The sequence below is a fragment of the Aquarana catesbeiana genome, linkage group LG06, assembly GCF_042186555.1.
Source record: "Aquarana catesbeiana isolate 2022-GZ linkage group LG06, ASM4218655v1, whole genome shotgun sequence".
Classification (NCBI taxonomy): domain Eukaryota; kingdom Metazoa; phylum Chordata; class Amphibia; order Anura; family Ranidae; genus Aquarana; species Aquarana catesbeiana.
In genome coordinates this window covers 200,412,615-200,439,783 of record NC_133329.1, presented here as the reverse complement: position 1 = coordinate 200,439,783, position 27,169 = coordinate 200,412,615, and the positions used below count along the sequence as shown (strand labels likewise).

Below are 27,169 nucleotides of genomic sequence, written 5' to 3'. Positions count from 1 at the left end.
TCATATACCTGTATTTTTGTTATTGTAGTATAACTTTTTTGTATCACTTCTAAACATTTATTTATATCTAGTTTATTTGGCAACCTAGTGAGGTTTGCAACATTAGCACATGCACATTGGTAATTTATTAGCAATGCACTATTGGTATATGCACATTCAATAGTCACTATAGAGGCACATAGCACCTAACAAGTGAACAAGTGAACAGGGTCTGTCGCCTTTCATTATATAGGTAGCACCATTTACCCTCATACTTGCACTATTATGTGGAAGGCAATGTCTTGGCCTCGTTGGACAGGGCGGTCAGTGGTAAGGTGCATATTACCGCTGACTCATGGTCCAGCAGGCATGGACAGGGAAGTTACCTTTCTTTCACGGCGCACTGGGTAACCCTGCTGGCAGCTAGGAAGGATGCAGGACAGGGTGCACAGTATTGTTGGAGTTTGTTCTGCCACCACGCCTCCAAAATGCTGGTAGTGGCGATTCTGCCACACCTCAATCCTCCACCCCCTCCTCTTCTTCTTCCTCTATGGCCTCTTCCTGTGCAGATTTGTCCTCGAAAACAGTGGCGCTCTGTAGGCGTTCTAGGGGCTACGTAAGCAAAAAGATGCCATGCGGTGCTTGAGTTGGTCTGCTTAGGGGACAGGAGCCACACTGGGGCAGAGATTCTGTCAGCTCTGCAGGGGCAGGCTCAGAGGGGGTTGATGCCACGCCAGCTTCAGCCAGGAATGGTGGTTTGCGACAATGGCACCAACCTCCTCTCTGCCCTCCGACAGGGACACTTCACCCATGTTCCGTGTTTGGCTCACGTCCTTAATTTGGTGGTGCAGCGGTTCTTGTGCAGGTACCCAGGCTTACAGGATCTCCTGAAGCAGGCCAGGAAAGTCTGTGGGCATTTCCACTGGTCATATAATGCCAGTGCTCGGCTGGCTGACATTCAAAAGGAATGCAACCTGCCCAAATACCGCCTCATCTGGGACATGCCCACCAGGTGGAACTCAATGTTGGCACTGCTGCAGCAGCTGCAATACACAACAGAGGGCCATCAATGACTACCTGTGCGAGTATGGCACCAGGGTCAGGGGAGCTTGGCTTTTTTTTTTTTCGCCACGCCAGTGGCTCATGATCAAGGATGCATGGCACTGTCCTGTCACCATTTGAGGCCACGAGGATGGTGAGCAGTGACAGTGCATGCATCTGTGATACTGTCCCTCTTGTCTACCTGTTGGAGCACATGCTGCATGGAATAATGGACAGGGCACTTGAGGCATAACAGAGGGAGGAAGGAGGAGGACTTCCTTACCTCTCAAGGCCCCCTTTATCCAGACAGTATTCCTGCAGGCCTGCCTATCACACAGGAGGATTGTGTCAGCATGGAGGTGGAGCCTGGCACTCAGCATCAGTAGCAGTCTTCAAGGGATCGTTTGCAGTCCCCAGAAACTCATGGACTTTTACGTGGCTGGCAGGAGGTGGCTGCAGATCAGGTCGTCCTTAGTGACCCAGAGGACTCCGGACTGAATGCCTCAAACCTACACTGCATGGCCGCCCTGATCCTGCAAAGCCTGCGAAAGGACCCTCAGATTCGTGGTATCAAGGAGAGGGATCAGTAGTACTGGCTGGCAAACCTTCTTCATCCACGTTACAAGGGTAAGGTGGCGGAACTTATCCAGCTGTCGCAGAGGGAGCAGAGGATGAAACATCTTCGGGAGGCCTTGCAGAAAGGTTTAAGCAATGCGTTTCCAGAGCCTGAGAGGTTACAATTTCCTGGTCCTCCTGGACAACGTGTTGCTGAGGCTTCGGTCAGTCACAGAAGGAGCGGTGGAGAAGGTGGCAATCTGACCGATGCGTTCAGACAATGTTTTAGTCCACAGCCCCAAGGTCTGATCGGTTCTAGCAACCATCACCAGCGTCTGTTGTACATGGTGCAGAAATACCTAGGGGCAAGATCAGACGGAGACTTTTCCAACCGAAAATCCACTGGGTTACTGGGTCTTGAGGATGGATCACTGGCCAGAGCTTGTAGAGTATGCAATTGAGCTACTAGCCCGTCCTGCATCCAGCGTTCTTTCGGAGCGCACATTCAGTGCTGCTGGAGGCTTTGCAACCGATTACAGAGCGCGCCTGTCCACCAACTCGGTTGATCGGCTCACCTTCATAAAAATGAATCAGTCTTGGATCACCAGCTACCAAGCACCTGATGCAACTGATTAATTTTTTTTATGAATGTGAGATCCCTTCAAGACTGCCTATGCTCGGTGACTATCCTATTCCTCCTCAATGTTCATGTTGATAGCTTCTAAGAACATTTTTGGTTCTGGACACCACCACCAGTGGCTAAGGCCCAATATTTCTGCCCCTGTTTAACAGGGACGTGTAATTACAATTTTTGCTGTAATATTTTGCAGCAGGGCTCGTTCCTGCGCTCAACAAAAGTATCTGTGAGGCTTTACAGTGTTGTGCCACAACCACCGTCTAAAGCCCAATATTTTTCTGCCCCTGTTTAACAGGGGCATGCAATTACAATTCTTGATATAACATTTCACAGCAGGGCCCGTTCCAGCGCCCACCAAGAGTAACTGAGGGCTTACATTGTTACATTACATTACATTGTACCACCAACAGCTAAGGTCCAATTTTCTGCAGAGTGTATAGGGCAGGCCATATAGTATATAAAGGCAGTCCCCTATTTTCAAAAATCCGACTTACACTTACAGAGGGAGACAACAGGAAGTGAGAGGAAATCTACCCCTAGGAAGGGAAATTCTCTCCTGTAAGAGTTAATATGGGAAAAAGGTGTCTCCTCCACTGATTTATCGCCAATCCTTGTTTCCCTTAAAACCCCAAATTTTCAAAAGCCAATTGTCATTGGGACAGAAAGTGAGGTGAAGTTTTCTGAACAGGGGCATAGACAGCAAAAAAAATTTTACAGGGGTGATAACCCTTCCCTATGTTTTCCAAAAAGCTTTAAAATAGATTTTTTGGCTGGAGCTACACTTACAAAATGTACCTGTTCCAAATTACAAACAGATTCTACATAAGAACAAACCTACAGTCCCTGTCTTGTTTGCACCGCCTGTATACTGAGGTTCAGAGTATATAGGGCCTGGGGGCCAAACGCCTTTTTCTTTTTTTAATTTGGGTGCGGAGTTCCCCTTAATATCCATACAAGACCCAAAGGGCCTGGTAATGGGCTAGGGGGGGTACCCATGCCGTTAGTCTCACCAATTTTCATCCATATTGCCAGGACCCGACATTACATTAAAGCCTCAAGCAGTTTTAAATGACTTTTATTCCTTTAGAAATGTCATTTTGTGCAGAGACTGTTCTAAGCACGGGAAACAAGCGCCATTTTAAAGGCATACTATTGACACCCCCCCAGGTACAATATTTAAAGGAATATTTCACTTTTATCGTTTCACTTTAAGCATCTTTAAAATCACTGCTCCCGAAAAAACGTTAGTTTTTAAAAGTTTTTTTTCCATTGATACATGTCCCCTGGGGCAGCACCCGGGTCCCCAAACCCTTTTTTAGGACAATAACTTGCATATTAGCCTTTAAAATTCCCACTTTTGATTTCTCACGTTCGAGTCCCATAGACTTTAACGGTGTTCAAATGTTCGCGCAAACTTTCGGTCCGCTCGCATGTTCTGGATGCAAACCGAACTGGGGGGTGTTCGGCCCATGCCGACTATTGGACAGTGAACTACAAAAGAATGGTAGTACTAGATCCCGAGATGTGGAAAGTTGGCGCAACTCTGTAAATCCTATATCTGTTTGAAGAACAACTCTCATCAAATTTTTAAGGAAGGCTCTCTAAATGAGAGAGCCTGAAGGTCTTCTATCCTGCGGGCCATCTATAGATGGCCCTGATGTTAGGCTTCCTGGTGCTCAGAAGCGTAGCCACCACTCAGGGCCCTTTTGATCTTAGGATGTCTTGTCTCAGTAGCCAGGCCGTCCAATTGAAACTATAAGGCCTGCTAGGAGTCCCTGATGCATCAGGTCATCCCTGAGAGGAAGTGGCCAGGGCTGGTCTGCTGAGAGACTGAGTAGCTGTGAGAACCAGGCTCTTGGACCAATATGGTGCGATTAGTATTACAGGCAGTCCCCTGGTTACAAACATCCGACTTACAAACGACTCCTACTTACAAAAACTGAGAAAGACAACAGGAAGTGAAAGGAAATCTACCCCTAGGAAGGGAAATTCACTGTAAGAGCTATCATGGGAAATAAGGTGTCTCAACTGAAGTTTTGCCATCACCAGTCCTTGTTTCCACAAAAACCCCAAATTTTCCAATTTCCAAAATCCAATTGTCACAGGAACAGAAAGTGAGGTGAGCAAAAAAAATGTCACAGGGGTGTTAACCCTTCCCTATGCTATCCAAAAACCTTAAAATCATTTTTTTTTGCTCGTGCTACACTTATAAAATGTACTTGTTCCAACTTGCATACAAATTCAACTTAACAAACCTACAGACCCCATCTTGTTTGTAACCTGGAGACTGCCTGTAGTCTTGTCTGTTCCTGTAAGAATTTCTTTAGTACATGAAGAGTCCAATGCACTGGGGGGAGGCGTAACACAGCCTGAAATTCCAGGAATTCTGAAGTGCGTCTAGACCCCAAGCCTGGGCTTGTGGGTTTAGCGAATAAAAAAACAAAATAAAAAAAAAAAAAAAAAAAAAAAACACACCTTTGCCTTGGCATTTTTTTCAGCATGCAAAAAGGTCTATTTCTGGCATTCCCCAGTGAGCTGTGATCTCTGAACACTTCTAGATTAGGGATGAGCCGAACACCCTCCTGTTCGGTTCGCAGCAGAACATGCAAACAGGCAAAAAATTCGGCAGAACACATGAGCACCCTTAAAGTCTAAGGAACACGAACATGAATAATCAAAAGTGCTCATTTTAAAGGCTTATATGTAAGTTGTCATAAAAAGTATTTGAGGACCTGGGCCCCGTCCCAGGGGACATGTATCAATGCAAATTTTTTTTTTTTTTTTAAACCAACGTATTTTAGGAGCAGTGATTTTTTTTAATGCTTAAGTGCTAAGTGAAAAAATAAAAATTAAATATTCCTTTAAATATAGTGTCTGGGGGGTGTCTATAGTATGCCTGTAAAGTGGCACATTTTTCCTGTGTTTAGAACAGTACCACAACAAAATGACATTTCTAAAAAGGAAAAATTGCCATTTAAAACTGATCGCTGCTGTAATGAATAGTCAGGCAATATAGATAAAACTCATTGAAAAAAAAAAAAAAAAAAAAAAAAAAAAAGACATAGGATTCCCCCCCCCCCCCCCCAGTCCATTGCCAGGCCCTTAGGGTCTGGTATGAATATTAAGGGGAACTCTGAACCAAAATTTAAAAAAAAAATTGCGTGGGGGTCCCCCTAAAATCCACACCAGGCCCTTCGGGTCTGATATGGAAGTTAAGGGGAACTCTGTGCCAAATTAAAAAAAAAAAAAAAAAAAAAAGGGCGTGGGGCCCCCCCAAAATCCATACCAGACCCTTAGCCGAGCACGCAACCTGGCAGGCTGCAGGAAAAGAGGGGGGATGAGAGAGAGCGACCCCCCCCTCCTGAAGCGTACCAGGCCACATGCCCTCCACATGGGGAGGGTGCTTTGGGGTCTGACCCCAAAGCACCTTGTCCCCATGTTGATGGGGACAAGGGCCTCATCCCCACAACCCTTGCCCGGTGATTGTGGGGGTCTGCGGGCAGGGGGCTTATCGGAATCTGGAAGCCCCTTTTAACAAGTTGACCCCCAGATCCCGGCCTCCCCTCCCAAATGTACCCCTACTATTTTCACACAAAAAGTGCCAAAATGGTAAAAAAGACAAGAGACAGCTTGGGACAAGCAAGTCCTTTTTTAAAAAAAAATAAAAATGCCCCATGGTGTAAGTTCACGCTGCTCGACGGACCGAAAAAGAAAAAAAAAAAAAAGCAGCAACCGACCCACCTCCATGGGAGGCTCCCGCCGTCTGACGCGTCTTCGCTGTGAAAGCTCCTGTATAACTGAGGGTGGGGCCACCCGATGACTTAACCGGGTGACCCCGCCCCCTCTGACACCACGGTCGCGGGGTCACCCGTTTACGCCCCCTCTGACGCCACGGAGAAGCCCCGTGGCATCAGAGGGGGCTGGGGTCACCTGGTTACGTCACCGACTGGCCTCTCCCTCAGTTATATAAGAGCTGTCACAGCGAAGACGCGTCAAATGGCGGGAACCTCCCATGGAGGTGGGTCGGTTGCGGCTTTTTTTTCATTCCGTCGGGCGGCGTGAACTTGCACCGTGGGACATTTTTATTTTTTTAATAAAGGACTTGTCCCAAGCTGTCTCGTCTTTTTTACAATTTTGACACTTTTTGTGAAATGGTAGGGGTACATTTGTACTTAGTTACCAATTCACACGGGGGGGGGATGCCGGGATCTGGGGGTCCCCTTGTTAAAGGGGGCTTCCAGATTCCGATAAGCCCCCTGCCCGCAGACCACCACAATCACCGGGCGAGGGTTGTGGGGATGAGGCCCTTGTCCCCATCAACATGTGGACAAGGTGCTTTGGGGTCAGACCCCAAAGCACCCTACCCATGTTGAGGGCATGTGGCCTGGTACAGTTCAGGAGGGGGGCTCGCTCTCGTCCCCCCTCTTTTCCTGCGGCCTGCCAGGTTGCATGTTCAGATAAGGGTCTGGTATGGATTCTGTGGGGGACCCCCATGCCATTTTTTTTTTTAAATTTTGGCGCAGGGTTCCCCTTAAAGTCATACCAGACCCTTCGGGTCTGGTATGGATTTTGGGGCGGACCCCTACGCCATTTTTTTAAAATTCGGCGCAGGGTCCCCCTAATTTTCATATCAGACACGATAGACCGAGAGGCCTGGTATAGGATTTTAGAGGGACCCACACGCTTTTTTATTTTTTTTTTTATTCGGGGTTCCCCTTAATATTCATACCAAACCCAAAAGGTCCTGGTAATCGACGGGGAGGGGGGGGTTCCATGCTCTTTTTCTCAATTATCCATCTATATTGCTGAGACCCGACCAGTTTTAAATGACAATTTTTTTCACTTTAGAAATGTCATTTTGCTGTGGTACTGTTCTAAACATGGGAAAAATGTGCCACTTTACAGGCATACTATAGACACCCCCCAGGCACAATATTTAACCACTTGCTTACTGGGCACTTAAACCTCCCTCCTATCCAGACCAATTTTCAGCTTTCAATGCCCTCACATTTTGAATGACAATTACTCACTCATGCAACACTGTACCCAAATTATTTGGTGGTATTTGATCACCTCTGGGTTTTTTATTTTTTTCACTATAAATGCAAAAAAAAGACAGAAAATTTTGAAAAAAAAAATGAATTTTTCTTAATTTCTGTGATAAAATTTTGCAAATCAGTAATTTTTTCTTCATAAATTTTGGGCACAATTTATACTGCTGCATATCTTTGGTAAAAATAACCAAAAATTAGTGGAAATTTGATCTGTGTGAAAGTTTTAGAGTCTACAAGCTATGGTGCAAATTATAAAAAAAAAAAATTAACATCTGATGTACTGGTGGCCTATTTCTTGAGACACTAACAAGCCAGGAAAGTACAAATGCCCCCAAATAACCCCTTTTTGGAAAGTAGACATTTCAAGGTATTTAGTTAGAGGCATGGTGAGTTATTTGAAGTTGTAATTTTTTCCCACAATTCTTTGCAAAATTTAGATTTTTTTTTCCCCCACAAGATTGTCATTGTAATAGCTTATTTCTCGCACATGGCATGTGTATACCACAAATGACACCCCAAAATACATTCTGCTACTCCTGAGTATAGCGATACCACACGTGTGGGACTTTTTCACTGCTTGGCCACATACAGAGGCCCAACATGCAGGGAGCACCACCAGGTGTTCCAGGAGCATAAATTACACATCACATTTCTCAACCACTTATTACACTTTTGAAGGCCCTGGAGCACCAGGACAATGGAAACGCCCACAAAATTACCCCATTTTGGAAAGCTAACATCCCAACGTATGATCTGTGAGGCATGATGAGTCTTTTGAATGGTTCATTTTTTTCCAGAAGTTTTTGGAAAATGTGGGGAAAAAAATGAAACCGCATTTATTTTTTACACAAAGTTGTCCGTTTATAAGATATCTCCAACACATAGCATTTAGATAGCAAAAATGACACCCCAAAATACATTCTGCTACTCCTCATGAGTATGGCGATACCACGTGTGAGACTTCTACACAGCCTGGCCACATACAGAGAACCAACATGCAAGGAACACCGTCAGGTGTTCCAGGGACACATAGCATGCACATACCAAGAATTACACCTCAAAATACATTATGCTGAGCAAAGCGTAAACAAAAGTTTACTTGTGGTTGTAGTAGCATACACAGGAGGATAGCACTGGTCCAGGCAGCAGGCAGGGACTTAGTCAGCAACGGCAAACACAATTGTCCAGGCAGCAGGCAGGGTTATTGTCCATATAAAGTCCAGGGTCAGTGCAGGCAGTGATATTGTCAGCAGTGCCAAAAATATTGGTCCTGGTAGTAGGCAGGTTCATGTGGTGTGGTCAGTGCGACAGGCAGAGGCATGACGGCAGTAAGTCCTACAGGCAGAAGTGGGGCCTTGTTCAGGACAGAATGGGGACAGGGGTAGAGGCTTCTCCCACCCAAATCTCTTTGAAGCCTCCGAGTCTCCAGACCCTAATCTTGGATTGAGAAAACAAAAAAAAAAAAAATTGTTTTCTTCATCCAGAAAAACAATTCTGGAGCCCCTCACATATGTGAGACCCCTGTGTTGAATCCCACTAGTCCAATAGCAGGGTACAAGATCAGTCCATGAGGCAGGCAAAAAACATGGTCAAACAGTCCAAGGTCAGTTCCAGATCAGGCAGAGGTATGTACAGAATCGTTAGGCAGAAGCATGGTCGAATAACAGTCCAGGGTCAGTACAAGATCAGGCAGAGGTATGTACAGAATCGGCAGACAGAAGCGTGGTCGACTAACAAGCCAGGGTCAGTTACAGAGCAGGCAGTGGCATAAGGGGTGCGACGGTAAATTGCAGGAACTGAGGCTTACGTTTACCATACTTCACTAATAATTTACTGAAGTATGGTAACGGCGAAAACATTCACCTATGTAGAGGCCTGGTTTGGAAGGACATTGTGCACAATAAAAAGATGTGTCTTCTGAATCCTGCTCTGGTACACACCTTACATTTTTTTTTACGTCGTTGGCCTGTTGGTTTGGGAGGGATTTTAAAATCGGGAAAGTGGTGTTCAGAGAGTCGACTTAGAACATCTGATCGGATATTTTCTGGTGGGCCGTTCAGGAATATAAGGGCAGTGAAATCTTCCTCCTGGTAGCCAAGGAAGCATTTGGGGTTTTGGATGGAGTTGCAGTAAATTACATATGAATTGTGTATGACCAATTGAAAAAAATAAATTGCGACTTTATACCAATGGTATGTCCGTCTTGTGGCAAGGTATGGTTCCAGCATTTGGTCATTGAAGTTGACTCCCCCCCATAAACAAATTATAATCATAGATGCATTTAGGTTTTTGTATGGGGCCATTCCTTCTGGGGATTTCCACGAAGGTATCATTGTGGATTGAAGACAACATGTAGACATCCCTTGTCCCTCCACTTCACTACTTCACTGCCAAAATCTCGTCGTTTCGTAGACTTGCCGTTTCTCCTTTTCTCAATTTCTTATTGACAAGACTTTGAGGAAAGCCCTTCCGGTTCTTTTTTACGGTGCCACATGCTGGCGTCTTCTTCCGGTGAAGGTTGTGGAACAGGGGCAGAGATGTCCCATATTAAATGTGAGGCCTAAAAATAAATAAAAAAAAAAACCATTCAACTCCTCCACCGTTAGGTCTCTCCACTCGTAGGGAAAGGCATAGTAGGACGTTGGGTTATTTAAAATAAATAGCTGTGCATAAAGGTTGCACTGGGCCACAATATTTTATAGCATGTCCTCGGTAAAAATTAAATCAAAAAAATTTATTGGGGAAAAATTCTGTGTCCACCTGGACTCCTGGCTGGGCAGTGAAAGGGGGAATGTTGGCTTCTCCTGAATTAGGAGGAAGCCACAAGGGGTTCTGCAGGGTATAGGGAAGGCTGGCATGGGTCCTTGGCCTTTCTTGCCGAGTTACTGCAGTGCTGGTGGATGGCACTGCCTCCTCACCAGAATGCCTTCGTTTGGCGGGCCGAATATCTTCCTCCTCTGAGTAACTCAGTGTTCCACTACTGAGGACTGGCTCGTAATTTATGTCCGACTCAGAATCGGAGTCTGAAAGGGAATCCGAAAAAAAGAGCTCCCCATTGCCCTCGTCGGCCTGGGAAAGTATTTGGTACACCTCCTCGGCGGAAAAGCATCTTTTGGACATGGTTGCTGGTGGTGATGCGACTACACAGGTGTGTGCTAAGCCTGCACTGATGGGCACCGACGAGGCAGAACAGATGGGCACCGACGAGGCAGAACAGATGGGCACCGACGAGGCAGAACAGATGGGCACCGACGAGGCAGAACAGATGGGCACCGACGAGGCAGAACAGATGGGCACCGATGAGGTGGCACTGATGAGGCGACACAGGTGGGCATTGATTGTGAAGATGTGCAGATGGACACTGATCACCGATGGCAGACAGGTGGGCACCGATGGCAGACAGGGAGGCACTGTACTGATGGGGCACTGTCTCTCCTGTGTGAGGAGAGAGAGCCGGCAATGAGAGATGATCTCATATGTTTACATTGTAAATGGGCGCTGTGATTGGCCATTTACAGTGATCTGTGATTGGCCGTGTCCAAGGGACACGGCCAACACAGAATTTCCCCGATGCGTGCTCGTGAGCGCGCACGGGGAGCGAGGAAAAGGCCTCCCGGGAATTGAGATCCTCGCTGTAGCCATCATTTGGCTTTGGCGGGATGTCAAGTGTTTAAAGGAATATTTCATTTTTATTTTTTTTCTTAATGCTTAAAGTGAAACATCACTGCTCCTGAAAAAACAGCTGTTTTTTAAAAAAATTTTTGCATTGATACATGTCCCCTGGGACAGGACCCAGGTCCTCAAACACTTTATGAAAATAACTTGCATATAAGCCTTTAAAATTAGCACTTTTGATTTTTCATGTTAGGGTCCCATAGACTTTAACGGTGTTCCAGCAGCTTCCGAATTTGCCGCGAACACCGCATATTGTTCGCTGTTCGACTCGAACATCGGGCTCCCTGCAGTTCCCACTCTTTCTGGGAGATCTCAAGGCCAAGTCCACCACTGGGTTGCACGCCCCCTTGAGGTGGATTGCTATCAGTGACAGCATGTCCTTTCGGAAGTAAACCCATCCATAAAACAGTTTCATTTCCGGCACGTGCCGGAAATGTAACACTTCCATTGGTTGTGCTCTCAACCAAACTGTCAAACCATCCAAAGGCTGGTGTCATAACTGATCACATGTGCAGCATCATGGCAGTTGTAGATTAAACAGAGGCAAAGATGGCAGCTTCCTTGGCTGAAAACGATAGGGGGGGTTTACTTACACTTTAAGGAAGGGCTCTGAGTGCCCCGTTTGTTCACATATGCTACCGCCGTGACATAGTCTGACAGGATTAAGGCATGTGACCTCTCAGTTGTTCTTGGAAGCGCTTGATGGCTTTGACGATCGCCATAAACGCCCTCCAATTTGAGGATGCCTGGGCTTCTTCCCGGGACCACTTCCCTTGAGTGGGTTGGCCTGCCAGACCCATCCCCAACTGCTTGCATCCGTAGTCAACATCTATGAGGTTGGAAAAGGTCCATGCCAGCCCAATTTACAATTTGCGTAGTTTCTTCACCACCAAAGTGCTCATTTTACTGCGGTTGGGAGTAGACATGTTCTGTCTAAATTCTCCTGTTCTTGCAGAAGAAAGACTTGTAGAGGCCTTATGTAAAACTTTGACCCGGACGATCTTAGCCATTCAATGAGCAGATGACCCAGAATTGACATCAGTTCTCTGATGGATGTTGGCAGATTGTTCTGTATACTCTCTCCTGCTTAAAATTTTGAATATTTTCTTCTAGTAGAAACGTCTTTAGCTCTGTTGACCTGAGTCGGCGGGATGAAGATTTGATTTTTCAGTGTTGTGGATCCACCCCAGTAACTTCAGTCATCATAAGGTCTATTTGCCAGCTGCACATCTGTCAGACCCGTAAAGAGAAGTTTGTCCAGATATGGAACTATTGTCATGGTCTTCAACCTAAGACCCCTTTCACACTGGGGCGGTTTGCAGGCGGTATTGCGCTAAAAATATCGCCTGCAAACCGCCCCTAAATAGCCTCCGCTGTTTGTTCAGTGTGAAAGCCCGAGGGCTTTCACACAGAAGCGGTGCGCTGGCAGGACGGTAAAAAAAGTCCTGCCAACCGCTTCTTTGGAGCGGTGAAGGAGCGGTGTATTCACAGCTCCTGCCCAATGAAATCAATGGGACAGCGCGGCTATAGCCGCGCTGTACGAGCGTATTTAACCCTTTTTCGGCCGCAAGCGGGGGTTAAAACCGCACCGCTAGCGGCCGAATACAGCCGCAAAAACGACGGTAAAACAGCGCTAAAAATAGCGCTGTTTTACCGCCGACGCCCCCACCGCCCCAGTGTGAAAGGGGCCTTAGAGGGGCTAGGGCTTCCGCTAGTACCTTGGTAAACACCCTTAGTGAAGAGGATAAGCGGAAAGGGGGGAGCCCTGCTCTTGAAGTGTTATATTGCTTCCCTTCTACCTCCACTGCCAACCTGAGCTCTGGGAGCTTTCCTGTATGGGAATGTAGAGTACCATAAACCCCCCAGCTGCCCCAGCTCTCTAGTGACCACCACCATCTAGCTGCTGTTCCCAATACAAAAAGGACACAAAAAAAAAAAAAATAAAAAAAAAAAAAAACACCAGCAGGTGCCTACCTGCGTACCGCTGGTGCCTGAATCCCCCGAAGCCTGGGCAGATAGAATGTCATTGTCCTCGTGTCCTCTGTGGTTTCCTCGCCATCCCCTGCAGCCACGTCCACGAGTATGGTACCAGCCGGCCATTCCTGCTCCCTGCACCTTTAAAGTGGTTGTACACCCTGTATAACCACTTTCACCTACGGGTAAGCCTAGATTAAGGCTTACCTGTAGGTGCTGGTTATATCTCCAAAACCTACACGGTGCATGCACACTTTAGAAAGGGCACGCTGTGCCGTTTCTAACTGGGGTCATTCCGTGACTGGCGGCATGCGCGGGAGTAACGTCACGTGACTCTGGCTAGTCACAGAGCCCCGGAAGGAAGAGGGCTGAAGATGGATGCTTCCAGCCAGCGGGGACATCGCAGGCTTCGGTTTCAGGTAAGTGACACATAATGGGCTACTATGCTATGCATAGTAGCTCATTATGCTTTACCTTTGCAGAGAAACAAAGAGGAAGTAAAAACCATCAGGGTTTACTTCCTCTTTAAGGGGTCGGACCAGTTCCCCCTGGCAGACGGCAATGACGTCATCCCTATATAATTTAGTTATTCTGCGCTCACCAATCTTAATGATATGATTATTATATAAAATATGATATTATAAGTGAAAAAATATGTGTAAATGTATGCTATCTCCAAGAATTAAATACTTAATTCAACGTGTATAAAAAGAAAAAAAGAAGATTACTTAATAATGTGTTTTTAGGTTTGTGCAATCATGCAAAAACACACAACATGTGAGTGAATCTATCCATGTGAATCAATTGTTAATGTGTAAAAAAAAAAAGTCCCAAAAATTTTAATTTTTTTTGTAAAACGTAATAAAAAACAACTTCTAGTTATTTGGTTATAAAAGTCCCAAATCACGAAAAAAAATGAAGGAACAATGAAGGAACAATGAAGGAACAATGAAGGAACAATGAAGGAACAATGAAGGAACAATGAAGGAACAATGAAGGAACAATGAAGGAACAATGAAGGAACAATGAAGGCAACTTTGGATGCAGCACCTAGAAATCTGCAATGGCAACTGGTATGTACTTTATATCCCAGCGAAGAATTAAGCTAAAAAAGCCAGATGGCCTCTTATCAGACACTATGGACCCCAAGTTATAGGGATCAAGCTCGCCTGATATGCACAGTAATCAGTTGTGATGTTCCATCTGGTCCGCTCCAAACACTAGCCACTTTCCTCCGTTATGGACAACAGGATGTTTTAATGAATTTACACCTTCCAATCACTCTGCCCGAGACTCATCCAGTAGAAGGGATTTAGAAGAAAAGGAACTTCATGGTGCAGTACCATTACTTACTACACCATGAAGTTCCTTTTCTTCTAAATCCCTTCTACTTACTGGATGAGCGTCGGGCAGAGTGATTGGAAGGTGGAAATGTATTAAAACGTTCTGTTTTCCATGACGGAGGAAAGTGGCTAGTGTTCTGAGCGGACCAGATGGAACATTACAGCTGATTACTGTGCATATCAGGCGACCTTGATCCCTATAACTTGGGGTCCATTGTGTCCGGTAAGAGGCCATCTGGCATTTTTAGCTTACTGCTTCGCTGGGATATAAAGTACTGACCAGTTGCTATTGCAGATTTCTAGGTGTTGCATCCTAAGTTGCATTCATTGTTACTTCATTTTTTTCGTGATTTGGGTCTTTTATAACAAAATAACTAGAAGTTGTTTTTTATTGTTACATTTTACAAAAAAACAATTTTTTTTTAGGGATTTTACACATTAACAATTGATTCACATGAACAGATTCACTCACATGTTTTTGCATGATTACTTAATAATGCGTTTTTAGGTTTGCGCAATCTTCTTTTTTCATTCTAATGATGTCATCACGCCCCGGATTCGGGGTCAAGTGGCCTTGGGGAAAACGCCCCCCGCCAGGGGGCTGCCAAGGAGATGACAGTCCCGCCACCTATCCCCTTGCCTGGGCTCAGAGGGAGAAGGAATACGGGTCACCTCCCACCCGCAGCACAAGAAGGGTTGCCTGCGGCCGCATACCTGACCTCCTCCGCCAACCAGCTCCGGTAAGCTAGGACCGTAATCCAAGGTGAGCCCTTGGGAGATGGAGCCTCCGGCGGTCCTCAGGCAACATGTCTCCTCAGGATGGAGGAAACACCAAGACTGACCAGGGACCACCTTAAAAGGGGTTAATTGGCAACATGTTTCCTGTGTGCAGAGAGGAACTCCATCTCTCAGGGGCTGACCTGGAAGACGACTGGGGGAAAAAAAAAAAGAAGAGCTCTTGTCCCAAAGGAGATTTTTGATAAAGTTCTCAATGCATCAGGAGGTATAAACCATCGAAGGAAAGGGTATCTATAATAGGCGTTTTTTAAATAATGTTCCTAAATCCAACCTTTGATTCAAACGGTCCTTTGCATGTATACATACAGTATCGGATATATCAGGCATACGAGAACCATAAGCCACCAACACAGTAGTGCAGGACAGGCATCAGTTCCAATTTTTTGAAAATGGAATGATCGGTTAGGATTAATCCAGAAGCTCTACACATTACTTGAACCATCCCACCAAGGTCTGGCAAATAAATATGACAGCAATGACGGGTAGCAGGGTGGGGCCTGGTAGGGAGAATAAGGCCTTTGAAACAGCTTCCAGTGTTATCCACAGATTGTTATAAACACTAGGATGTCCTCATCCAAACAGAAAAATGCACGATAGAGGCAGCTCACTTAAACTCCTCATAAGGTCACTGCTGAGTGTTGTAATATGTTGGCAGATTTATGTAGGATATTATATTATATACATTTTCCTACATTTATAAGAGGGCTGAGTGAAATTCATCACTCTGGTCATAATTTGAACTTGGTTGAATCATTTTTTTATAATATTCTGAAGGCTATGACATATGGATGTGAAGAACTTTCTACCTTTCATGGCGAAGATACTGGCAAGAATTTCCACTGCTGCTGTGTCTGGACAGATGATCTGATAAACACTGATGTCAAGCTGATACTATCTAAACTATCGTGTGGTCCCATTTAGTGGAATTATGGACTGAATGATCCAAGTAACTGCTCTATTGAAGGCAATGAGGAGTCAGCCTACAGCAAATTACAAAAGCAAATTGTGGCTGGCAGAAGTTTCATTTTGGACTTGTGATGAAGATTGCTAAAAAACTGAACATTTCATCTTTAAAAATGAAACCCCTGAGCCTGGAAAGAGAAAACCTTGGACTTATGTGGATCGGAGCTCCCAGAGCATAATCAGGGAGATGGTGAGAGCTGTGATAAAGTCAGACCAAAGACTGGACTGTGACGTCAGCTTGTCTTTGCACAATATTCAAGATTTTGGTGTGATATACTGAAGAAACTACAAGCTTTGAAATAAGGCCTAACAGTTATACGGGCCACAGATGTTTACCGAAGCCTTTTCCAGTCATGGTCTAAAGTTATATTATCTAATAAACTGTTTAATGGGGATATTTTAGAGGCTGGTGAAGAGAGATGTAAAAAGAGTTTTCAATTACATATTTTATATGAGCCATTGTAAAACATTCAATACCTCAAAATCGCAATGATATGTTTTTTTGTCAGATTTATGGGTCAGTTCTAGTAGTTAGAACTGACCCAAGTGGGGGTATATGTTGTAATATGGTGGCCGATTTATGTAGGATATTATTATATATATCTACACATACAGTACAATATTGACCAGGCCAGAATTCAGTATATAATGATCGAGTTGTCCAAGCCAACTAAATTTTAAACATATCAAAGGGACAGCTGATGACCCTTGGATGTGTTGATCTTATGCAAGTCTACCTAGATATGTGAGGAATGGCCTGTTAATCAAAGGGTATATTGTTTACATACTTAAGGATGATAAAAGGACCATAGAAGAAGTATTTATTGATGTTAATTAGACTTAAGGGGGTACTCATGGGAAATGGTCAACCTAGGTGGTTGTTTTATGACTGCAGCTGTTTACAGCTAGGGGTCATTATCTGTCACACTGAAAGACAAAAGCAGATCAAAGGCCTAATCAAAACGGCCAATCGAATTGCTCAACCCTTGTCACCCATGGGGGGAGAATAGGTGTACAAGAAGGAAACCCGTTTTGGCTAAAGGTGTGACAGGAGGAACTGTATTCTCTGAAGGTGTATGAATGCTGCAAAAATAGCCTGTCACCAATTTTATATTTACTCTGCTGAATTTTGTCATCTGCTGCAAGTATCTTATGGACATTGTTCTGTCTGAAGTTTCAATAAAATGTATCTCTCTGGAAGAATCAGGTTAGGTGGGCCTTAGAAATAGGTTTAGTAACCTCATCTATAGTAGCACGGTTGAATAAGGGAAGTGTTAAGTGTACCTGTGGAGATCATTTTTTCATTCTGCCTGCAGTTAGCCATATCAAAATGGACATGCACTATGTCCACCTTAACAGTGGGGTTGATTTACTAAAGGCAAATCCACTCTGTACTACAAGCGCACTTGGAAGTGCAGTCTCTGTAGATCCGAGGGGGAAGATCTGAAACGAGGGGGAAGATCTGAAACGAGGGGGAAGATCTGAAACGAGGGGGAAGATCTGAAACGAGGGGGAAGATCTGAAACGAGGGGGAAGATCTGAAACGAGGGGGAAGATCTGAAACGAGGGGGAAGATCTGAAACGAGGGGGAAGATCTGAAACGAGGGGGAAGATCTGAAACGAGGGGGAAGATCTGAAACGAGGGGGAAGATCTGAAACGAGGGGGAAGATCTGAAACGAGGGGGAAGATCTGAAACGAGGGGGAAAAAAGTGCTGTTTTTTATTTTCCTTGCATGCTCCCCTCGGATCTACAGCGACTGCACTTCCAAGTGCACTTGCCTTTAGTAAATAAACCCCATTGTATTGTAGAATTTTTTTTTTTTTTATAAATCAGGCATTATACCCCACTTTCCTCTAGATAACCAAAATATTTTTTTAAATAGCAGCAGCATGTAGTTTGCAAAAGCACAAGTACTTACATTGTCAATTGTAGCAATGAAAAGCAATGCTATAGAGGTTATGTGGAAGATGATAATAAAAGCCAAGACCACCAACATTTTTAATATGTTCTTCTAGCCGACAAGGAGGAATCTGCAAAATAAAAGCCGATAATTAGCATTATGACCCAAATATAAGTCAAGCCATGGATAAAATAGTCCAACCAAAATGTTTGGATGCGACAAGACCGTCTACCCATTTCAGTTCTTAATGGGAACTAAAAAAATGAAACTGCAACAAGCTTTTATATTTTCTAAGACTGCATTGGTAAAATTGAAGTTTCCAGATCTACTATATGTACTCGAGTATAAGTCGACCCGAATATAAGCCGAGGCACCTAACTTTACCACAAAAAACTGGGAAAACTTATTGGCTCGAGTATAAGCCTAGGGTGAGAAATGCGCAGGTACTGTAAGTAGAAAAGAGGGACAACAATGCCCATTTGCAGCCTCACTGTGCCCATTTGCAGCCATAGGTCCCCCAAACTTCAAACTCGGTAGTTAAGGGTTCCTAGATGCCCCCTAGCTGCAGCCAAAATTTGGGGTCTCTGGACCCAAAGGGTCCCGAAATGACATTGCTGCAGATGGACACAGTTGACTGATTTTGGGGCCCCGTATCCCGGGGCCACTTACTGCTAGGAACCCCAAATTTGGGCTGCAAACCCAGTGGAACCAGCACAACATATCCAAAGTTGGGGTTCCTAGCACCAAGTGGCCCCGAGATACAGGGCCCCAAAGTCGGTTCGGAAAATGTCAAGCACTTTTCTGCAGCAGAGAATGACATTTTCCGAAACGGACTTTGGGGCCCCATATCTCGGAACACCAGCTTTGGAGATGTTATAGTGCTACTTCCACTGGGTTTGCACACCATATTTGGGGTTCCTAGCACCAAGTGGTCCCAAGATACGGGGCTCCAAAGTCGGTTCGGAAAATGTAATTCTTTGCACCAGAAAAGTGCTTGACTCGAGTATAAACCTGATGAGGGCACTTTCAACACACAAATATGTGCTAACAAACTCGGCTTATACTCGAGTATATACGGTACTCACGTGTTGTGGCAATTAAAATGGAGCACCTGACGCTCCCCACTGATTTTTTTATGATGAAATATAATATACATGCAGTAGGAAAAGTGCACAAAAAAGAAACAAGGAACTGCAGCACAAAGATCCCTCCAAAAGAATCTCAAAGAAAGGAAAAACCAGATATGAGATAATCAATCATCATCTTCCAAAGAATGAAATAGCATTCATCAGAATGACTTTTACTGCAAACAAAAAGTGCATATCATTTAAATCTCAACTTTGGGAGCACAGAAAAAAAAAAAAAAAAGTTTGTCATTTTCCCGCAACTTATGGCAAAATATAAAATATTCCATGGACTCAACATGCCTCTCAGCAAATAGCTTGGGGTGTCTACTTTCCAAAATGGGGTCATTTGGGGGGGGGGGGGGGGGGGGGGTTGAACTGTCCTGGCATTTTATGGCCTTCAAAACTGTGATAGGTAGTGAGGAGTGAAATCAAAAATTTACGCCCTTAGAAATCCTGAAGGCGGTGCTTGGTTTTCGGGGCCCCGTAAGCGGCTAGGCTCCCAAAAAGTCCCACACATGTGGTATCCCCATACTCAGGAGAAGCAGCTAAATGTATTTCGGGGTGCAATTCCACATATGCCCATGGCCTGTGTGAGCAATATATCATTTAGTGACAACTTTTTGTAAATTTGTCATTATTCACTTGGGACAAAAAAAAAAATAATATTCAATGGGCTCAACATGCCTCTCAGCAATTTCTACTAATCTACTTTCCCAAATGGGGTCATTTGGGGGGGGGGGGGGGGTTTGTACTGCCCTGCCATTTTAGCACCTCAAGAAATGAGATCAGCAGTCAAACTAAAAGCTGTGTAAATTCCAGAAAATGTACCCTAGTTTGTAGACACTATAACTTTTGCGCAAACCAGTAAATTTAAGCTTATTGACTTTTTTTTACCAAAGACTTATGACTGAATACATTTTGGACTAAATGTATGACAAAAATTGAGTTTATTGGATTTTTTTTTATAACAAAATTAGAAAATGTCGTGTTTTTTTCAAAATTTTCGGTCTTTTTCCTTTTATAGCGCAGAAAATAAAAACCGCAGAGGTGATCAAATGCCATCAAAAGAAAGCTCTATTTGTGGGAACAAAAGGACGCAAATTTCGTTTGGGTACAGCATTGCATGACCGCGCAATTAGCAGTTAAAGTGACGCAGTGCCAAATTGTAAAAAGTGCTCTGGTCAGGAAGGGGGTAAATCCTTCCGGGGCTGAAGTGGTCAAATAACACCAAAAGAAAGCTCTATTTGTGGGGAAAAAAAGACAAAAATTTCATATGGGTACAGTGTTGCATGACTGAGTAATTGTCATTCAAATTGTGAGAGCACCGAAAGCTGAAAATTGGTCTGGTTAGGAAGGGGGTTTAAGTGCTCGGTGGTCAAATGGTTAAACAAGTGTTGGCAATGAAGGGTTTGTGTTTTTTTTTTTTTTCTGTGCTCCCAAAACAAACCCCTTTAGTGCCTGCACTTGTTTAACCATTTGACCACTGGGCACTTAAACCCCCTTCCTAACCAGACCAATTTTCAGCTTTCGGTGCTCTCACAATTTGAATGACAATTACTCAGTCATGCAACACTGTACCCATATGAAATTTTTGTCTTTTTTCCCCACAAATAGAGCTTTCTTTTGGTGTTATTTAACCACTTCAGCCCCGGAAGGATTTACCCCCTTCCCGACCAGAGCACTTTTTACAATTTGGCACTGCGTCACTTTAACTGCTAATTGCGCGGTCATGCAATGCTGTACCCAAACGAAATTTGCGTCCTTTTGTTCCCACAAATAGAGCTTTCTTTTGATAGCATTTGATCACCTCTGCGGTTTTTATTTTTTGTGCTATAAAAAGGAAAAAGACCGAAAATTTTGAAAAAACACGACATTTTCTAATTTTGTTATAAAAAAAATCCAATAAACTCAATTTTTGTCATACATTTAGTCCAAAATGTATTCAGCCACATGTCTTTGGTAAAAAAAAAAAAAAAGTCAATAAGCATATATTTATTGGTTTGCGCAAAAGTTATAGCGTCTACAAACTAGGGTACATTTTCTGTGTTGAGCCCATTGAATATTAAATTTTTTTTGTGTCCTAAGTGATTGAATAATGACAAAAAAAAAAAAAATTTACAAAAAGTTGTCACTAAATGATATATTGCTCTCACACAGGCCATGGTCATATGTGGAATTGCACCCCAAAATACATTTAGCTGCTTCTCCTGAGTATGGGGATACCACATGTGTGGGACTTTTTGGGAGCCTAGCCGCTTACGGGGCCCCGAAAACCAATCACCGCCTTCAGGATTTCTAAGGGCGTAAATTTTTGATTTCACTCATCACTACCTATCACAGTTTCGAAGGCCATAAAATGCCAAGATGGCACAACCCCCCCCCCCCCCCAAATGACCCCATTTTGGTAAGTAGACACCCCAAGCTATTTGCCAAGAGGCAAGGTGAGTATTTTGCAGCTCTCATTTGATTTTGAAAATGAAGAAAGAAAAAAAAAGTTTTTTTTTTTCTTTTTTCAATTTTCTAAACTTTGTGACAAAAAGCGAGGTGTGCAAAATACTCACCATACCTCTCAGCAAATAGCTTGGGGTGTCTACTTTCCAAAATGGGGTAATTTGTGGGGGTTGAGCCATCTGGGCATTCCATGGCCTCCGAAACTGATAGGCAGTGAGGAGTGAAATAAAAAATTTACACCCTTATGGGGCGTACACACGGTCGGACTTTTCAGCTACAAAAGTCCGACAGCCTGTCCGACAGACTTTCGACGGACTTGCGGCGGACTTTCTAACGAACAAACTTGCCTACACACGGTCACACAAAAGTCCGTCGAATTCTTACGTGATGACGTACACCGGACTAAAATAAGGAAGTTGATAGCCAGTAGCCAATAGCTGCCCTAGCGTGGGTTTTTGTCCGTCAGACTAGCATACAGACGAGCGGATTTTTCGACCGGACTCGAGTCCGTCGGAAAGATTTGAAGCATGTTTCAAATCTAAAGTCCGTCGGATTTGAGGCTGAAAAAGTCAGTTGAAAGTCCGGAGAAGCCCACACACGATCGGATTACCAGCCAGCTTTAGTCCGTCAGCGTCCGTTGGACTTTTGTAGATGAAAAGTCCGACCGTGTGTACGCGGCATTAGAAACCCTGAAGGCGGTGCTTGGTTTTTGAGGTCCCGTATGCGGCTAGGCTCCCAAAAAGTCTCACATGTGGTATCCCCGTACTCAGGAGAAGCAACAGAATGAATTTTGCAGTGTAATTGCACATATTCCTATGGCATGTTTGAGCAATATATCATTTAGTGACAACTTTGAGCAAAAAAAAAAAAAAAAATTTGTCTTTTTCCCGCAACTTGTGTCACAATATAAAATATTCCATGGACTCGACATGCCTCTCAGCAAATAGCTTGGGGTGTCTACTTTCCAAAATGGGGTCATTTGGGGGGGGGGGGGTTTAAACTGTCCTGGCATTTTACGCACAACATTTAGAAGCTTATGTCAAACATCACCCACTCTTCTAAGCACTTGAAGACAAAGCCCTTTCTGACACTTTCTTGCAAAAAAAATTATTTTTTCATGTAAACAATTACTTTGAACCCCCAAACATAAATAATTAAAGCAAAGGCCCTACAGATTAAAATGGTGGGTGTTTAATTTTTTTTTCACACAGTATTTGCGCAGCATTTTTCAAATGCATTTTTTGCGCACAAACGTCCAGTGGCGACAAACTACATACATTTTTAAAAGCCTTTACAGGTTACCACTTTAGATTTACAGAGGAGGTCTACTGCTAAAATTATTGCCCTCGATCTGACCTTCGCGGTGATAACTCACATGCATGGTGCAATTGCTCTTTACATTTGACGCCAGACCAATGCTTGCGTTCGCCTTTGTGCGAGAGCAGGGGGGGATAGGGGTGCTTTTTTTTTTTTTTTTTTTTTTTTTAATCTTTTTTATTATTATGTCAGGGAATGTAAATATCCCCTATGATAGCAATAGGTAGTGACAGCCGCTAGGATTGCTTTTACATGAAAGCCGACCGCTGGCTGAAAAGAACAATACCAAGATGATACCTAAACCTCTAGGCATCATTCTGGTATAACCACTCAAAGTCCAGCAACATACCAGTACGTTGCTGGTCCTTGTTGGGCATATATTGTAATCTTTTTTCATGCAGCCTGTGAGCTGAACGAAAAAAAGATTGATTGGTGGGTATGCCCACCATTAAAATACCTCCCTTCATCCACCCCCTTCTAATGATGGGCATACATGCATCATTTATATATGGCGAAGCATGGGGGCATCTGCCCCAAAAGTTAGGAGCAAATCGCTTCTCCGCCCCTGCTGCCCCCATGCTTCGGCATATATCACCTCCGACAGCGCTGAAGTCACAGCTTTATGTATCGTGGGAGCAAACGCTGTTGCTGTCAAGATAAATAAAGCCGCGCTGCAGCTGAATGGCGTACCTGAAAACAAAAAAAATGGTTAACAATAAAACACAGTAAACAGTAAAGTATAAAAAAAATTGCATACCTGAAAAGCAAACATGATAAAAAAACATAACAATGAAACATTGCAGAATAGAATACAGTAAAAAAAAAAAGAGCAGAAAAGTAGAGAGAGAACAATAAAAAAAAAACAAAAAAATAGTTGTCATTTTATTTTATATATTTTGTGTTTTTTTTTTTACACTTTTTTGGTAACTAACTTTTATAACTGTAACCGGTTCCAGCTTCGGGTCTCTCAAAATGTGATGGCATCTTGGGAGACCCTGTGAAAGTGTGCCTAGTCTGTGCAATTCTATACCCTACGCTAATACTCAATTAGTGTATGGTAGCGTTTAAAACATTCACCAATGCAAAGACCAGGATTGTCAGGACAGGAGGGACAATAGCAGCGGGTGTCACACCTATATCCGCGCTTGCTGCAAACACGACATCTTTTTTGGGGGGGGTTCGTTGGGTAGGGGTACTTGGGAGGACATAAAGAAAATGCCTCTCATGCAGCCGACTGCATTTGGTTGGGGATGTGAATGGGGGGGGGAAGTACGGGTGCTGCAGAAGTTGTGGGTTCCCAATTAGGATTGGCGAATGCAGCAGGAGCGCATTATGGGCACGATGGGCCTGTGTTTGTCTTCTTGGTGGCAGCGGGACACTACTTGTGCTTGCCACCTCACCAGCTTGAACTGCACTTATGGGACTCGCCACGTCACCAAGTGTTACTGCAGTGCTGGTTTGACTACGACTGGGGTGTACTAGGCCGCTGGTGCTTGCCAATTCACCAAAATGCTACAAAAAAAAAAACTGTTAGCGATCGCAGGGATCAGGCCTGACTCTGCGTTTAGAGTTTTGTAAGTAAAAGTGATCGATCCTGCACTTGGGTGGGCTGGGCGGAGGGGTAAAATGCAGGTGCTAGCAGGTATCTGGGCTGATCCCGCTAACACTGCGTTTTTGGGAACCCTAAACTGCTGGGGACGCTAGTATAGATCTGATCGGATCAGATATTGATCTGTTCAGATACTATACCACTAAGGGAGGTGTACGGTGCGTGTGTTGGCGTTAGGGCAACTGGCACTGACCTGACGCTGACTGGGGCGACGCAGACCCTATCTGACCCTAAAACTTAACTTATATCACCGTCGGGCGATCAGGGGGTTAAACCTTTATTATTAGGTAATAAACGGTGGGTGCCCTGACACTATAAAAAATAAAACTAACCAACCAGCGTCACCCGTAACAGTTATACGGTGATCACTGGTGAAAGGGTTAACTAGGGGGCAATCAAGGGGTTAAAACCCTTATTAGGTAGTATATGGGGGTCCCTGACACTATAAAATGCCGACGGCGAACCTATGTATTTACCTCCCTAACTAGCGTCACCAGTGACACTAATACAGCGATCAGAAAAACAATTGCTTGGTGACACTGGCGACAGGGGGTTATCAAAGGGTTAAAACTTTATTAGGGGGGGTACCCTAGACCTAAAGGGGCTAACACTAACTGCCCTACCACTTCTAAATGTCACAAACTGACACCAATGCAGTAATCATAAAAAAAACAGAAAAACAACTGCTATTGGTGTGTGATGGGGGGGGGGGGTGAGGGGTGGGGTGGTGATATGTGTGCCTAGTGTGTTTTACTGTATGTGTTGTGCACTTACTCAGATGTCTTCTCTCCTCGGCGCCGGAACGGAAAATTCCGACCCGAGGAGAGAGGACATCACTTGCTCTGCAGCTGTTTACATCACAGCAGCAGAGGAAGATTCTCATTCGTTGGGAGCAATCGCGAGGGGGTGGCCACAAATGAGTGGTCTCCCCCTCAGCCTGGATCGCTCCCCTAACGAGGGTGACCGCCTCGGGCACCGGGGGGGCGCGATGCGCCGCCCGCGGGAAGCGGATCACGTACCAGGTGCGTGATTTTGCCTGCCTGTGCCATTCTGCCCCAGTATATCTGTGTTAGGCAGTCGGCAAGTGGTTAATCACCTCTGGGTTTTTAATGCTATAAAAAAAAAAAAAAAAAAAAAAAAAAAGGACTGAAATTATGTTTAAAAAATGCATTTTTCTTTGTTTCGGTTATAAAATTTTCCAAATTAGTAATTTTTCTTCAAAAATTTTGGCCAAAATTTATACTGCTACATATCTTTGGTAAAAACTCAAATCAGTGTATATTATTTGGTCTTTGTGAAAGTTATAGAGTCCACAAGCTATGGTGCCAATCTCTGAAAATGTATCACACCTGAAGTACTGACGGCCCATCTTATTTCTTGAGACCCTAACATGCCAGGAAAGTAAAAATACCCCCTAAATGACCCCTTTTTGGAAAGTAGACATTCCAAGGTATTTAGTAAGAGGCATAATGAGTTTTTTGACATTGTAATTTTTCCCACAATTCTTTGCAAATTTAAGTTTTTTCTTTTTTTTTTTTTTTCCACAAAATTGTCATATTATTAGGTTATTTCTCTCACACAGCATATACGTACCACAAATAACACCCCAAAATACATTCTGCTATTACTCCCAAGTATGGCGATACCACATGTGTGAGACTTTTACACAGCGTGGCCACATACAGAGGCCCAACATGCAGAGAGCACCTTCAGGTGTTCTGGAGCATAAATTACACATCCAATTTCCTGACTACCTATTACACTTTTGAAGGCCCTGGAGCACCAGGACAATGGAAACGCCCCAAAAATGACCCCATTTTGGAAATAAAAACACCCCAACATATAATCTATGGGGCATAATGAGCCTTTTGAACATGTCATTTTTTTTCCTAAAAGTTTTTGGAAAATGTGTAAAGAAAATGAAAAACGCATTTTTTTTTTTTTTTACACAAAGTTGTCCATTCATACAATATTTCTAACACATAGCATGTACAAAGCAATAATGACACCCCAAAATAGATTTGCCTACTTCTGAGTATGGTGATACCACATGTGGGAGACTTCCACAGCCTGGCCACATACAGAGGGTGGGTACTGCAGAGTACGGCTGGGTATCGCGGAGTATGGCTTGGTATTGTGGAAGTTTTATGAAGATGTATTTTAATTTGTATTGTCATAATTGTCTCCCAGTGTTAGTACTTCCGCAGCCCGCTCTAAAGAGCTGACTGGGGCAGATTGACACTGGTTGAGATCCATTTGGTAGTGGAAAGCTCCTTGGGGGATGTAGAGAAGCGTTTGCAGAGTGGGGACATGTCCGCCAACTAAGGGCCCCTGTGCGATGGGGGCCCTTAGCTGGCGGACATGTGGGGGTGTGTTCGCTCTGCAAACACATTATCGGTTTAACGAGTGTGCACTCGTGTCGCCCCCTGTGTGCCTGATCAACATATTTGTGGCCCCATGAGCATACACCTGCAGATAATCTGTCGTCCACAAAGACAGTAGCATAGTCCGGGTATGCCTTGTTCTCTGAACAAGGCAGAATAAGGATTCACAAAACGATAAGAACAGGATTCTTTCAAACGTTGTGGTTGGGAGAAGTGTTCATAGTCTCAGACTTCCTGTGATCAGAGACAGGAGGCTGGAGATTGTACACGCTGCCCCCCCCAGACAAGCCCATAAGACTCCCCTAGTCATTGTCATATTGGTTGTTGTATTTCCTGTGTTACATCCTTATTTGGTCATATG

The 27,169-nt window shown here is 44.2% G+C and overlaps 1 protein-coding gene across 2 annotated transcripts in view; it reads right to left on the bottom strand.

The window, feature by feature from the left end:
* Window positions 1–27,169, bottom strand: part of EMP2 (epithelial membrane protein 2) — a 220,480-nt gene that overhangs the window by 77,392 nt on the left and 115,919 nt on the right. For both annotated transcript variants that reach the window (XM_073591211.1, XM_073591212.1), the window contains one exon: window positions 17,939–18,050. In XM_073591211.1, the coding sequence (XP_073447312.1) occupies window positions 17,939–18,016 (78 nt within the window). In that variant the 5' untranslated portion in view covers window positions 18,017–18,050. The remainder of the gene's footprint in view (window positions 1–17,938; window positions 18,051–27,169) is intronic.